Source organism: Onychostoma macrolepis, chromosome 18 (assembly GCF_012432095.1).
Source record: "Onychostoma macrolepis isolate SWU-2019 chromosome 18, ASM1243209v1, whole genome shotgun sequence".
Lineage (NCBI taxonomy): Eukaryota > Metazoa > Chordata > Actinopteri > Cypriniformes > Cyprinidae > Onychostoma > Onychostoma macrolepis.
The window spans coordinates 15,441,966-15,458,397 of record NC_081172.1 but is presented as its reverse complement, the minus strand read 5'-3'; the positions used below and the strand labels follow the sequence as shown (position 1 = coordinate 15,458,397).

General features: G+C 34.4%; 1 protein-coding gene across 3 annotated transcripts; it reads left to right on the top strand.

The window, feature by feature from the left end:
* Nucleotides 1-2,820: 2,820 nt before the first annotated feature.
* Nucleotides 2,821-15,482, top strand: malt3 (MALT paracaspase 3). Of its 3 annotated transcripts, none has more exons than XM_058750630.1 (15): nt 2,828-2,983; nt 4,009-4,108; nt 4,232-4,353; nt 4,464-4,596; nt 4,787-4,962; nt 5,160-5,256; nt 6,146-6,181; nt 6,765-6,968; nt 8,498-8,675; nt 8,820-8,894; nt 8,983-9,110; nt 12,312-12,461; nt 13,497-13,654; nt 14,567-14,683; nt 14,987-15,482. In XM_058750630.1, the coding sequence occupies exons 2-15, from the start codon at nt 4,099-4,101 to the stop codon at nt 15,320-15,322; spliced, it is 1,920 nt and encodes a 639-aa protein (XP_058606613.1). In that variant the 5' UTR covers nt 2,828-2,983; nt 4,009-4,098; the 3' UTR covers nt 15,323-15,482. The 3 variants fall into 3 exon arrangements, with proteins under 3 accessions (XP_058606610.1, XP_058606613.1, XP_058606612.1); XM_058750629.1 differs by having other exon boundaries at nt 4,229-4,353; XM_058750627.1 differs by lacking the exon at nt 4,009-4,108 and having other exon boundaries at nt 2,821-2,983; nt 4,229-4,353.
* The last annotated feature ends 950 nt before the right edge of the window (nt 15,483-16,432 follow it).

Below are 16,432 nucleotides of genomic sequence, written 5' to 3'. Positions count from 1 at the left end.
TCATACCTCCCTAAGAACAACTAAGAACTACTGTATACAGGTTCATAATTAATATGAATAATACATAATATATAATTAATTCTAAATTAAAGGTCATGGTAACCCACTAGTAATGACTCAAGTATTACCAAATTCTTCAGAAGGAATTACTAATTATTTGGATCAATATTCTAAAGTGAAGACTGTGATAACCCCCTAGTAATTACCAGTGATGGGAATAACGGCGTTATAAATAAACGGCGTTATTTTTTTCAGTAAGGAGTAATCAAACGAATTACTGTTTCCCCCGTTACAACGCCGTTACCGTTACTGACAATAAAATGTGGCGTTACTATATTATATTATTAGAATTTAATTTTTCAGTTCATCTGAATGGATGCGCAGTGTAGCTGTATTTGACGTAACGTTACCATAAACTCTAGTGTGAAGCGCACACCTCGCCGTCGCTTTCTCTCACATACACGCGCGCAAAGAAAGATACAGAGCACGAGAGTCTTTCATAACATGCAGAATTGACGCGCTACATGTAAACGATATTCTTTGTTATATTTTTCTGTCAAAATAATGGAGTTCCTTTGGAATTCTTCAGCTTTTAAGAACTGCCGGTTTCTCTGGTAGTGGGCGGAGCTAATGCGCAAACTACAATCTCATTGGCTGGCGCTCACCTATTATCGTCCCTGTTTTGATCTCAGCAAATCAATTCGAGCGAACGCAGACAACGTGATTAACATTCATGAACCCAGCAGCTCATTAATCCTTAGTGCGTTTTATATTGATGACAAATATGCATTCATACTTGGTTATTCTAATTACTAAAGTTCTATCATCATATAATATTAAATGATCATAATATTATATTATAATGCTTGACTGACTGATTAAGTGTCAGTAGATAAATAGTGTAGATTAATGTACAATGTTTTATAATAATAATTAATTATTTTTAGTGTCCATTTCATTAATTTAACATATTTAATATTGGGGGCATCCAAAGTTACTTGACATTTGAACATTATTTTTAAAAGTAACGCAATAGTTACTTTCCCTGGTAATTAGTTACTTTTATAATGATGTAACTCAGTTACTAACTCAGTTACTATTTTTGAGAAGTAACTAGTAACTATAACTAATTACTTTTGTAAAGTAACGTGCCCAACACTGGTAATTACTGACGTCATTGTAAACTTTTTTGAGGTTTTTGTAAGGTTTTGGTTAGTAATTCCTTTTGCTAGATTTGGTTACATTTAAATCATTACTAGTGGGTTACCGTGATCTTCACTTTAGAATACTGATCCGAATAATTAGCAATTTCTTCAGAAGGATGTAGTGACACTTGAGTCATTACTATCCAAAACCTTTCATATATCTTAAAAGCTCACAATGATGTCAGCCAATATTTGGGAGTTATGATGCTTTTCACTTTAGAATACTGATCCAAGTAATTAGTTGTTCTTTTAGAAGGAATTGTTCATTCTTGAGTCATTACTAGTGGGTTACCATGATCTTCATTTTAGAATTAATTATACATTATGCATAATTCACATTAATGATGAACCTGTATACAGTAGTTCTTAGTAGTTCTCCAGGATATATATAAAAAACTGAGCGCTATTACTTACCAAATCATTAATCAGAGTTTCTTGTCAGGTAATAGTAGTTACTACAATGTTAATAGTGCATTAGTCACTTGTTTCTGTATAGTTATTCATTAACAAAAGATCAGACTTCTAAAGTGTTAACAGTAAAGCCAGTCTAATGTTTTGAAATATTGCATCACAATAATCGGTTTTACTTTATTTTGATGGTCCCTTTAACACATTCTATTGACTATAAGTAATGTTGCACCTACATTTCTACTAACTCTCATTAGAGTGTTAGTAGTGTATTAGTTGACAGGTAGGGTTAGGGTTAGATTAAGTTGACACGTTCTTGCAAAGTTACTTATAGTCAGTAGAATATCTGTTGGGAGACCAACACAATAAGGAGTTAGTAGATATGAAGCAGACAGTCTACTAATACTCTTCTGAGAGTTTGTTGACATGTAGTTGCGACATTACTTAGTGTCAACAGAATGTTCAAAAGGGACCCTCAAAATAAAGTGTTACCCAATAATCAACTAATAATCATCAATTTTTTTCATTGCTGACAGTAAGGCAATACAAAAACAAAAAGGGGAGGAACAGATCACAACTACAAACAAACAAATAAATAGTGTGACATTCAGTCACACTTAATTTACAAAAAATTACTTGGGAATTGACTTGAACTGACTTGAGTTGGATGCCAAATTAGAAGTAGTATAAGTAATAATAATAATACGGTAATAATAACTTTTATTATAATACTATTATTTAATAAGATTGCATTGCAAACCATTATGTGGCATTTGTATTTTTATGTCACTTTTAAAAGCAATGATAAAGTGCAGAGAGCACGGAGACGAGAAATAAAATAAATAAATACCGAATATTATACATTCTTTTTGAAAAACAAACAACTTTCAGGCAGTTTTTTACATTTATGAATAAAAATGATATACATTTATGAATATAACTTTACCTAAATAAGAAATATTATTTAATATAAAACTGGTAATGTTATTTCCAGTAAACTCATATACCTACCAATAATCAATCATCTTTCCAGCTCAAGATTGTTAGTTGCTTTCAGTATGACGTTAGCCTGTCATTAACCTGAAGAAGAAATAACAATATTTCCAGTCTACTGTACCTGCTGCAGTGTGCAGATGTTGAGGGCGCATCTACACTGAGCACAGCGGTAGTGGGAGGGCCAGTCTGTCATTATTACGGGAAACCATTCATTTTTCAGCCAAACTCTATCGCAGCATGTTGAATGTCCAGACGTCGATACAGCTGACGCTCTGTGTTTGTTTGCATGACGGGTTTTAGGAGGGGAGTGTGATATAAGTCGCAGTCAGCCGTCATTCACAGCTCACAGCACACAGCAATGAGCACTAGGACAGGTGAGTGTAACACCCCTCTACATCTACTGTATACTGCAAACGAACGACGCCACAAACTAGATGCTGTTGCCTGTTACCGTCCGGGACTTGTTGTCACACAGGGAAGTTGTTAAGAAGCGTTATGCCTTAGTAACTGTAAGGTTTTGAGCCAAAAATTCAAACCCCTATTAAATTAGAGTAATTTTGTGAATTCTTTCCTCCAAACTGAAATTTCCATATCATATTTTTTTCTTCTTCTGTAGCTGCTGTGTAAACAATTGAACGCCATAAAATCACACTGACATACATTCAGACAAAAACGTTTAAACTTGTGCTTTCACAGTTCTAAAAATGTAACTTGAGCCAGCTTGTTTTAAGTGTTACAGGTTATACAATTATTAATTACGTCAGCTGTTTGCCAAATAATGGGTGCCTGTTTTCACAAAAGGTCAAAAAGTCTTGTTTTTAGAACTGTATTTTTTTCGTATGCAAAATGGTTCAGTATATTTAGCCAATGCCGCACGTGCCTACAGTATGCAGAAATTTAATTTCCAAAATAAACCTGTTTAATAAAACGTGTGACAACTTTCCCTGGTCTCCTTATATAATCAGTAAAATTCATAAGCTTATATAATTGCTAATGCATTATGGTATTTTATTGGATGGAAGTGGTGTGACATTTTAAAGAATGAGATTTTTAAGCCCTTAGTCTGACAAATCTGAAATTACATTTAAAGCATGAATTGGAATGTTTAAATAAACCTATATTTGTGAAAGAGACTTCTCATTTCCCTGCAAAGTGTTGTAAAACTTATGAACCCAGTCATTTCAAATTTGCTGTCGCTTTTTTCTTGAATACTGTGTACAAACACTGTTGAAATCATGATAGATTTGCTTCTTTTAATAATCGATCATTGGGCACTATCTGTGCTAACTGTTCCAAACCCTGGATTGCTTAACTTTTCTCCATCATTGTTTTGATTCTGAATGCCACTTTTGTTGTTATGTTATGCCACTATTCGTACTTCTGTTTTCTTTTTACACAGGTGGTAAAATTCTGAAATGACTGACTACCTTAAGAGTGCAGCACTATTGCGGTCTAGGCCCTTACACACTAAAGAGTAGCGCCGACAGTCATGAGAACTGGTGTTTATATTATACCTATCCTTATGCATTTTTTCCCCTTTAGAAATTTCTATTTCTATATACATGCATGTATGATTATATATATTTAGATTATATAATGTTTCTTTTTTTTGTGGGCAGAAGTTGTTATTCTGCAGCAGCCGATGTCTGTGTGTGTACCACCAAACCATGAGGTGACTTTAAGAGTTGAAGCAATAGGCTCTGGTGCATTGAAGTATCAGTGGTTTGATAAACAACAGACAGAGGTTTGTAGACTTTTTATATCTTTGCTTTATTTTTTTTAAAAAGTTGATATTACTATTGTGAGGAATAGATACCCAAATGTATCAAATAACATATTACTTAATCTTTTCAGGTGGCAGGTGGGACGGAGCCCGAGCTCACCGTCTCTCTCCAGAGATCTGGAAAATATATTTGCCGAGTGAGCGACCTGTACTGTAACTATCAGTTCACAGAATGGGTAAAAGTGAGAATCCTAGATGAATCAGGTACTTTCCGTTATCTTGTATTATCATTACGTTTTTATTAGCAGCTGCATTAATCATCTGGCCTAGGAGTCCATGAACCCATATTGACACTGACGTTTACTTATTTGTGATTTATTTTGCAAGGTTTTTTCCCAATGTGCCAGTTTTAAGACTGCAGTATCTGTTAGATAACGTGATGCTTTGTGTTTAGGTGTTTCTCGCACATGGAGAGGGGAACCCCATATAGTCGTTCACCCAATAAGCCAAACAGTAAAACCAGGGGAGACTTTCACTCTTAAATGCACAGCTTTAGGCAAACCTGCGCCTGCCTACCAGTGGTACAGAAATGGTCGCATCCTTCCTAAACAAACCACAGAAACACTTAGGGTAAGGCAACTGTACCACTCCTTGTCTCTAGCTGTTTTGTTGTCGTATTGATTCATTTTTATGTGCAAGTTGGGTTCGGGTCATTGTTTTTAAGTGTGAGCAATTTGCTTTGACTGTAATGACTGACTCAGTGGTACACACTGAAGTTGGAAGCTGCCTAAAATAATCATGTTTTGTATTCGGTCTTCTTTGTTTAGATAGAAAATGCCAGTGCAGACACTGTGGGCTCATACCTCTGTGCTGTGTCAAATATTGTGGAGGAGAGATGGTCAGAAGCAGCTGAGATTGAGATTGGTAAGATCCGCCAACGGCTGTTTATGTCAAGCTTTTCAAGCCTATCATTGGTCTTCAGTGCACAGCTTCCATTTTGGAGTTGTGTTTTTTTGAAGACTTTAGTGGCCGTTCATACAGAATATGTTGTTTTTGTATTTTTTCTGGAATTTTTGTTCTTTATCAGCATCTCTGCCACATAATTTTTTTAATTTTCATGAAAAAATTATATTTTATATTTTTTTGCAAATTGTTAATCTTTTTCTATATTTATTTTACTTTACAATTTTAAAATAGTTAAAGTAATAGTTCTCTCTAAAAAGAAAATTTGCTAAAAAATTTGTTTCTTCATCGGAACAGATTTGGAGAAATTTAGCATTACATCATTTGCTCACCAATGGATCTTGCATTAAATTTGACAATCCTTTCTCACTTTGTTTGCCATCATGATTCAATTTGACTTGCACATTAACACTGTCAGATCTTCTTAGCAGCTTGCTATGTGATGAAAAGCGATTTGATGAAAACATTAATAAAGGAAACCATCCAGTCTTTAGCTCTGGGCCATGAATTCTTTGTGCTCAGTGTAGTTCCAGTCTAGTTTCAAATTACTGGTACTTTCCACAATTTGTAGGAGTTAAGAACAATCAGGAACTGAATTATATTTTGAGGCTAAACAGGTCCTTAGATACAGGAGAGTAAAACTAAAGTTAGACTGAAACCAGCTCAATGAGAACTTCCGTTTTTACTTGTCACATTGTGGAACGCAAGTAATGAGAGTTTTTTTTTTCCATAGTGAAACTAGTGGAAGAACACAAGCTATAGGCTTTGTGTGTAGCAGCCCGCAGCATGCTAACATTTCTCATTCTCTTTCGACTTTCACCAAAACATTTTTCCTCTGGTTCCCCCACAGCACCTCCAGATCAACAACCAACGCCCACGCTTATGGGTAGGTCACAGACAAAAGCTTTTTTTCAGCTCATGGCAGGATAAAAATAGACTTAGTACCTACCTGTGTTCCACAATACTCCCACCTTGAATATTTCCCCTAGAAAACAATCACTGTCATTCATGTAGGATCGTCACAGTTGTGGAAAAAGCTTGAAATATCAGGGAGTTTTCAAATTATGAATTTGAGGCCGGCCACAGGTATGGAAATTATTAAAAGTTTGAAAGTTCGCTGAAATGGAAGAAATCCTAGAAAGTCAAATCCTGCATTGAACTGCATTCAAAGCTCATGCAGGACACCTTATATAAGACATATGTATAAAATATTTCTTTTTTTAAAAACTTTGTTTGTAAATTACTTGTAATACCCACTAATTAAATTAAATTTATTAAAAAAAAATATTAATTAACAATGCATTTAAAATTCTGCATAAAAATAACACTTTACAAAGTCTGTTTGTAAATTACCCATGCAATCAATATAACCTGTATATTTTAAAAATATAATAAAATAAAATATAATATGATTTAAAAAATGCCTTTAGAAACAAATTTAATGAAGGAAAACAAATTCTTTCCCTTAGCAACCGACAAAGTGGCATTACTGATTGGGAACCTGAACTACAATCACCATCCTGGTCTGATGGCCCCCACCATGGATGTTCATGAGCTGGCCAATCTTCTGCAACAGCTGGGCTTCAGAGTGGTCTCTCTGCTTGATCTCACCCTTCAGGAAATGCAGGCTGCCATTGACAAGTTCTTGCAGCTCTTGGACCATGGGGTGTATGGTGAGTCACATGTTGTGGGTTTGCTGGAGGAGCCGGTAGGAAATGCCTGGTGTGTTTCACATGACTGCTTTAAGTAGAATTAATTATCTCACAGGATGTAGAGTTTGCACTGAAGGCAGTGGCTTGTTTGAGGTAAAAGTTTCAGGTTCCGGACTGCAAAAAAGAGTCTGGAAATTATGTGCAGAAATAAATAAATCGCAATGTGCAATAACATGCTCATTTGAAATTATCCGGATTTCTCAGTTTGAAGTTGTGGCTATCAGTGCTATCCATTGTGTCTCCATAGTGTATGTTTTCTGCTGGAAAGTGTTGTTTTGGACGTTTTTTCCAGTGCTGGACACTACACAGTCCATTTGAAATTCTCCTAAAACAAATTCATTTTAGTGTTGCTCAATAAACATCACTGTAGCGTCTCAGTGACGAGTCAGAGGAAGTTCCATTTGAGTGGAAAAAAGGCTTTGTTTTCCGGTGATACAGTATCAGTGCATGTCATGGGTCAAAAAACCACAGCACTTTCAGCCAAAGGGCTTTTTTTCAGAGTAGCATTGAGATGCTGTAGTCTGTTGATTGGCTGATAAGAGATGTGTGGGCGTAGTAGTGTGTCTTGCCGCTTTCATATCCAACAGATATATATTTGTTGCTTAGCCCACACTGGACTTTCCTTTTTTTAAACTTATATTGTAAACTGCCTCGAAATGAAGATCATTCTGGCACACAGTGTATTCAATAGAAAGAGAAAAATGGAAAGTGTTTAGTCATTACTTTGATTGCCTCTGTACTGTTGTCAATATGGGTTACATTTTGCTGATGCCGTAGCAATGGTTAGTCATCAAAATACGAAACATTGTGTAATTTTCATGTGTTTCACCCAAAAATTAAGATTCTGTCATCATTTGTTCACCCTAATGTCTTGCCAAACTTAGCAAATGTCTCTTTTATTCCTTCTGTGGAGCACAAATTGTACAGTTCAAGATGTCAAGCTTCAAGAAGTACACAAAAGCACTGTAAAAGTCTTCTAATGGCTCATGTGCTGTATTCCAAAGCCGTACAATTGCTTTGTGTTGTAAACAAGCTGTCATTTTAAGTTGTTATTCACTGAAAAACTAATGCAACCAGATCAACTGGTTCTGGAAGCATGGTTTTGGAATCCAGTGCACGAGTTGAATTAACTACTTTGATGCTTTTATGGTTTAGATATTCTTAAAAAAAAAAATTATTTTGTGTTCCTTTGAAAGAAAGAATGTCGTACGGGTTTTGGAACGTCATGGGGTGAGTAGATGATGACAGAATTGTCATTTTTTTTAGTGCACTACCCCTTGAGATGAAAGATTTGACAGCTACAACTCTGTTCAGTCTCGCTTCCTGTAAACTTATTTTAAGTATGTGTTGATTTCTCTGTAATTCATTTACATTAAATGCTTAAAAAAGGCAATGTTGTATATAAAAGGTACTTAACCAGAGACCTGAAACAGAAACATATTGGGTATTGTAGACCATTAAAAACACACTTTCTCTTTCCCCAATTTCAGCTGTTTTTTACTACGCTGGCCATGGCTACGAGCACTCCGGCAGAAATTACCTGGTGGCCATTGACGCTCCACGACCCTACCGTACAGAAAACTGTGTGTGCGTACAGAGAGTGATGCACAGTATGCAGGAGAGAAAAGCCCAGCTCAACGTCATTCTCCTGGATACCTGTAGGAAATGGTAGGCCCGCGGGAACATGATGACCTTGTGCAATTATTTGTTTGTTAAAAAATGTCTATTTAGAATTGCAGATTCTTGAAATTGTTTTGGAAATGCTACACGTGGCTACACTGTTCGATGTTTTTGCTATTTTATATCCTCCAGGTACAAACAAAAAGGTCCTCCCTCTGAAATTAAGCCTTTGGCTCCTCTGGGAAACACTGTGTATGGATACGCCACGTAAGTACTAACAATTCTTGTAAGCCTCCAACAAAACTTCTTAAACAATTGTGTTCTTTTTGTTTTATCATGGCATTTGCTCCCACAGGAGTGAAGATGCAGAGGCTTTTGAGGTCCAGGATGGTGGCAAGAGCACAGGGATCTTTACCAAGTATCTGAACAAACATGTCTTAAAGCCAGAGAGGGTGACCCATGTCTTGGAGCTGGTCTCTGAGGGTGAGTGCTGCTACCAATATTCTTCTGTTCCAAAACTTAGAGAACTGCCTCACTACCTATACTGCCTACAGCTTCCTTCTAAAGATGCTGTGTGGTCACATTTTCGTGGGCGAAATACAGTCATTTCAAACGGAATTCATGCGAGTGTGAATTTCACATGAAGGCGAAAGATTTCCCCATGCAGATTTTGCAACGGGTCAAGCTGGTCTCAGGTATTTGTTGTGTTTATCAACAGAAAGTTGCTTAGTTTGAAAGCGACTTCTGTGTGAGCTTTTCTTCATACACTGCTACAATATTGACAATAGACAATGGAATTTTTACCCACATAGCGACTCTCATTTTCAGAGGTCTTAAGTTTGGGGAAAAATTGTTGGATCTTATGATTTCTGTAATGTGGAAAATGTGGACAAATTTGGCAAAATGTGGATGAGCTGTCCACTTAATCAAATTTAATATGGAATAATGTCTGTGAATATTAACCTGCAAAACATGGTGCAGTTTTGTCTATTATACATACTCAACCATGCATGTTTTTAGTCTATTGTCTCACTACTTGAGGACATGAACACATGAATTTCATCTCCAGAGCTGCTCTAAAAGTTTACTTCATTAGCATTTTACAATTTCATTTGATAAAATTTTGGTAAACAAAAAAATTGGTAGAATGTACTTTTCAAAATAATAAAAACAATTCAATAATATAATTGATTAAAACTAATGCTGTCAAACGATTAATCGCATCCAAAATAAATGTTTTTGTTTACATAATATATGTATGTGTACTGTGTATATTTATTATGTATATATAAATACACACACATTTATGTATATATTTCAGAAAATGTTATTTTTATATATTAAATATATTTATTTATAATATAAATTATATGAATTTAAATATAGACATGTAAATACATGTAAATATTTTCTAAATATATACTGTGTGTGTATTTAAATAGAACAGAACAAACGCATATATTATGCAAACAAAAACATTTATTTTGTATGCGATTAATCGTTTGACAGCACTAATTAAAACATTCCTTTTTAAGGAATGTCACAATTTTTTTTTAATTGCAAAAAGATTGTGCAGCACTTTATTTGCCAATTGTTCAAAATTAATTTGATTATATTTTAAAAGATTAGTTGTATGCATTTATTTGATTACCTCCATATTTGATAATAAACAGCTATTAGCTATAATAACTAATAAAAGCTATTAATAACAGTTAATAATATAAACTATTTTGAATAAATAATTAAATGCAAAGTTTTATTAGACATCCTTTTTGAATATTACAATTTAATAAACCATTAAATCAGAATCCAGAAAAGTTTAAACATAAATTATGGAATTTGGGAAAAATAAAACCGATTTCACAGGGCCCTAAAACAAGCATCACAATACAGCCTAATGTGATTATTGAAGGTGATTATTTAATTAAGTATATGTGAGAGCTGATTGTGCACAGTTGAACGTCTCCAAAGTCAATATTAAATGTTTATATCAAAGCTTAACCAGGACGTTTGATCAATTTCAGAACAGTGCTGCCTTGCAAGCACAGTAATAACAAGATATTGTCATACTACATGTGTGAAGTATGATGTAATAAGATGTAGTGAACAAGGTCACAGTGTCTTTCAGAGCTTTTGATCATTAGCGGATTTATACTTGGAGCACTTGTGAGCGCAACAACTGGTTGAGATCCACTGTATGCCAGACATTGGTTTTCTGTATCCTCCACGGCATGATGTGAACGTGGCTTTGTGTTTTAATGGTTGAGTAAATCCCCCCTCTCCCTGCGGAGAGCTTATTTGGTTGTTTGATTGGTCTCTTTGGTAACAGCACTTGGCTTTTAATATTGTAGCTGCCAAAGCATGTGACCTCATTCTCTGGCTGCTGTGCTCAGGTGGGGAAATTTGAGAGCGCTTAACCTAGGGACGGCTGCAGGGTGCCCCACTTACACCCCCGCCTGCTCCTGTCTGGCATGCTTGTTGCTCAGTCTGCACCCTGTCCCACTGCCATTATCACTGTGTTTGTCATGCCCACAAGCTCTATACTCCTTCCTGTCTCAATAACTGTCTTTGATCATAAATCAGTGCTTCGACACTGGTTACTGGTGAAGCACAACTCCCAAATGAGCACTATACTGTGAAGAATTTTAGTGTGGATTTACTCTATGTTTCTGGCTAGTAATTTCTTTTTAGAACAAGTTTATAGTAGTACAATTTGTGACCCTGGACCACAAAACCAGTCATAAGTGTCAATTTTTCGAAATTGAGATTTCTACATAATCTGAAAGCTGAATAAATAAGCTTTCCATTGATGTATGGTTTGTTAGGATCGGGCAATATTTGGACGAGATATAACTATTCGAAAATCTGGAATCTGAGGGTGCAAAAAAAATCAAAATACTGAGAAAATCACCTTTAAAGTTGTCTAAATGAAGTTCTTAGCTATGCATATTTCTTATCAAAAATTAAGTTTTGATATATTTACGGTAGGAAATTCACTAAATGTCTTCATGAAACATGATCTTTACTTAATATCCTAATGATTTGTGGCATAAAATAAAAATTGATAATTTTGACCCATACAATGTATTTTTGGCTATTGCTAAAAATATACCCCAGCGACTTAAGACTGGTTTTGTGGTCCAGGGTCACATATTATTCATTTAGCAATACATTTTACAACTTGTACTGGAAGTAAATATATGGTGAATTTAGAGGAAACATTTATTTACACGTAATCACAATGAAAAACTTTTTTAACTTTAACTTTATCTTTTTAACACAGTGTTCTGTTGTGCTACTACAGAAAATGACCCAACTTGCTTTTGCAATAAAATTTATATTACAATTGTAAAATCCTGTAATTTTTTGCAATGTTTCTGCACTAAAAAAGCAGCACGTCTCAAGTCATTTTTTCTTATTTGAGAGCAGAACTTAACATGTGTGAATTGCTATTTTACTTTCTTTTGCAATTAGGGAAAGAACCTTATAGCATGTTGCTCAAAGGTTTTTAACTTCCCAAATATATGGACAATTTGCTGAGTCATGTTTCAGTGTCTAATAATCATGATGAACACCAGTCAATCACGTTTCAACAGAACAGTAATAGTGTAGTGTGTAGAGAACATATTTTGCAATAGAAAAAATATTGTGTGGTTTGTAATGAACCCTGTCGTTCTCCTTTAGATCTGGGTAAGGACCCACTGGTGCGTGGCAGGCAGGTAGTAGAGATCAGACACACTCTTGCAGAGCCACGGGCTTTGACCGATCCCGTGCGAACATCTGGACACACCATGGAGCTTCGCCGGCGGGATGCTTGTTGGAAACAGGCTAATGGTATTTACATATTCCTTAACCAACTTTATATGTCATCAGAGGTTCCTTTCTCAAATGCATCCTGTGTAAACAAACACCTGAATTCCACTTACACTACCGGTACAAATTTAGAAAAATTACGATGTTTCTGGAAAAAGTCTCTTATGCTCTTATACAAGACTCAGGGCTGCAATTATTTAAATACAGTAAACAGCAAGAAGAAGTGTCTTCTATTTTAAAATATTTTTACATTTATTTTTTCGTGTATTGTAATTTACCAAAAAAATTGTACATAACCAGTTTCCGTCCTTTTTGACTTTTAATTGACCTCTTTAAATGTCCTTAACATGAGAAATAATCAGTTTGACATTATACATTATTCTTACATAGTACATCGAACTATTTCAAAAGATCAAGGACATTTTTTGATGTTTTTGATTCATGATGTTTCCCCTTTAAAATGCTAGATTTCACCATCAGTAACGAAGATGCAGATTTGAATACAGTGAAGTCAGTGTCAGTGCCTACAGTCAAAAGTGCTCTATCACCGTAACCATCTCACAGTTTGTGACTTCCGTTTTGGTTTCATTTGTGGGTTAGACTGTGATACATGACTCATGGTAAGAGCACTGCTCAAAGATCATTCATAAACCATGTGTCTGCTTTAAAAGGAAATGTATATCCTCCCAAAAAGAGCCAAATTGTCACCAGTGATCTGATTCCATTATTCACTTTAAACTGTGACAGGCTTTATTTGTCGTTAAAAACTTTACCAGCTGTCATTTAAATATAAGAACCGCTTGATTTTGTTGATTTGAGCAAACCGTGTATTCTGACACCTTTAAACATGCTTGCATGTACCAGCTTGTAGGTTTCTTTGATGAATGCATCAGTTATCTTACTTTTGAGCAACATCAGTAACAAATATAATAGTTATACTTATCAGAATCTAATACTTTATGGTTTCTGTTATGTGACTTTCCTTTTTTTCCCCATTAAGTGAATTAATATTTTTACATTGCTGTGTATTTATGTGTTTGCTCATGTTTTTCTCAGTTCTTCCTGGCCGAAGGTCTCTGGACTTTCCATATTGTGGTGTTAAGGTGGAGCTGAGTTTCTCAGCCCTGTTCTCCAATGTCCTGGTTGTGTTTGGTACAGTGAGGAACACAAGCACTAAGGCCCAGGACTGCACTCTGATTCTTGAGAGTGAACCAGTAAGTCACAGCTTTTCATGTCCTCTTTTGCTGTCATAAACACATACACACGGATACGGATAAGGGGGATATGAGAGTCAGGGCGGAGTTGATTTCATAGTGTTTTGTATTTGAAATCGCTTATTACATTTTTCCAAACTTATTAATAAAATATGCAGTGGCATTGAACATTAAAGCAAATAATAAAACAAAACAATTTTCACTCCCTTCCTGAGTCTGTTCTGGACAAAATAGGTCTTATATTTTTTATCAAGCATTGCTCACCAACTGTCTTGAGCTGTAACAGATTTTGGTAGCATTATTTTGAACACAACTCATAACCAGTGTTATTTCAGGATTATTTATATAACATTATAGTATTTATTCATTTTTAATATGAATATTTTAAGTTTTCATTTTAATTTAATTTAATTTAATTTTTTTAGTACTTTTATGTGCTTTTTGTCATTTATTAAATTGTCTTTTTCTTTTATATTCTTGTTTTATTTTTATTTTTAGTACTTTTAGTATTGAAGTACAGTAATTTTAGTACATTTATATATACTTATACACAAACAATGCACTCAATTGCTCAAATATATGTTTTAAATAGGCAAATAATTAAAAAAATATTTAGATTTTAGTAAATTGTTCCTCTGATATATTATGTATTTAGCTGCATTTGTATTTTCACAATAGTTTAAACAGTAATGATTTAACATAATTATAATACATAATAAAAAGTATTGCTATACTGCAAACATGGAAGTTTAAAAAGTTCAGCAGAAAGAAATAGGATGAAAATAAAACTGTGGGTCTACTGACCTCCATTGGTGAAAACATGTAATACGTCATTGGGTATATATACAGTTCAACATTCACTTTACCTGTATGTTTGATACAGTTTAAGTGGTGATATGCTTTTGATTTCAGCAAATGCAGGACATTTTCTCAGGTTCTGGTAGATCAGAAGAAATGGACAGTCTGCTTGTGAACAGCGGTGAAACTCCTGACTGCACCCTCAGATTATGTTGCCTTCAAAGACTCCAGGTACAAGGACATTTTGCCTTTGAAATGAAAAATAGTGGTATAGATCTTAAATTTTAAAACATTGAGGACTGAAATACACTAGATACTCTTGATTGTCAACTGGTCACAGATAATAGTAGGGTTTTGGAGAGCATGTAATATGCAAATAATAAAATTCCTCTTACTAAAAATTAAAAGGGATATGAACTTGCAAAATAAAAAAAAAAGTCATATTATATTTTTAATTATAATATATACCAATGCACTATATCTGGAATACTGTTTAAAGACATGAAATAATTGCAGTTTATTCAAACTTCCTAGGGATCTCTGGTGATCAAAGTGACACTTCACTACACCCACACACAAACTAAAGAACGTCTCACTGTGAGCAAAGAGCTGGACATAGGCAGGCCTCTCATTGCCTGCTGCAAGATGAATCAGATGAGACCAGTGGACAGGAGACAAGAGAGTCGTGTCCATGCTGTGGACCACATGTCCAGTATAAGATATCCTCATCATCAGAACCATCCTCGACCTGGTCGACCCTACACACGCAAGGCTGAGAACCGATTACAGAGTTCAGCCAAATCCACTTCCATGAGCAGCAATGAACCAGAGGAGAATGATGAAAATGACTCTAATGAATTCACTATGTGATGTTCCTTCCTTTTACGAACACACCGTAAGGCATTGTTTTGATGCAACAAAGGATTTTTCTTACATTAATTGTTTACTTTTTGCTTACTAATTACCAGTTGCGATACAGTAAATGTGTGTGTGAGAGAGAGAGAGAGAGAGAGAGAGAGAAAGAGAGAGAGAAAGAGCAATGCAAGGAAGAAGTTCTCATGCAAATGTAGAAATATTTATACAAATTATTTGTAAATCAAATTAAGTGTAATATTCTTATATAACTAATAAAGTACTACTTCTGGAGTTTCCCTGTGTGATGAAATTTCATATTCAAACGCAGTCTTGGAATGTAAAGATATTGATATTAAAGTCATTAAATATTAATGCATTTGTAGAACTTACATAAATACGGAAATAATGAATATTAAAAGATGCAGTTACATGTGTTTTTATGAAAAATGTGGAAAATCAGGCAGTGTTTTGGATTAGGTCATAAATGTATTTTTATTTTAACAATTCGTATTTACAAGTAGGCTATTTTAAATTTAAGTCATATCACATTTACAGATAATTAAAATTAATGTTGCATGAAGCAGGGAAAAAAAAACCTATAGATTGTTTATGCAAAAAATCTTATTTATTCAATACCTGAAGAACACAGACAAAAGATATATACAGTAACATTAATATTATATATAGTCACATACAGTCACACCTTGTGCTTTCAGGGTTTTTTTGTTTTGTTTTAATTTATGTGAAAAAATAGACTAATTAATTTATATTCATTTATTCAAATTTATGAAATTAAAAAAGACAAAATGTCATTTAAAAAAGAAAGAAATATCCTACACATACCAATTTTCCACCAATACAATTTTCTAAATCATTTAAAAAGAATCTTGAATAAATATTTAAAAACATTAGTAAGTGTTTCATTTTCATTTATATCTTCGATAGATCTTTTCGTTTAGTCAGACAAATCTTACGCAATATTTTGTAAGATATTTCTTTGATGTTGTTATTGATACCAAAGGCTTGGTCTTACTGCCAAATGAAGAAAAAGAAGAAAAAAATACTGCTCCAGGAAATGAATCAGAGTTGCGAGTATTCCTTATAACCTTACTACTACCTTTGTCC

Bases quoted from the DNA above. Each gene is read 5' to 3' on its own strand.
- malt3 (XM_058750627.1), top strand. The intron at 4,354-4,463 runs GTTTGTAGACTT...TAATCTTTTCAG, and splicing joins TTGATAAACAACAGACAGAG to GTGGCAGGTGGGACGGAGCC. The intron at 9,111-12,311 runs GTGAGTGCTGCT...GTTCTCCTTTAG, and splicing joins CTTGGAGCTGGTCTCTGAGG to ATCTGGGTAAGGACCCACTG.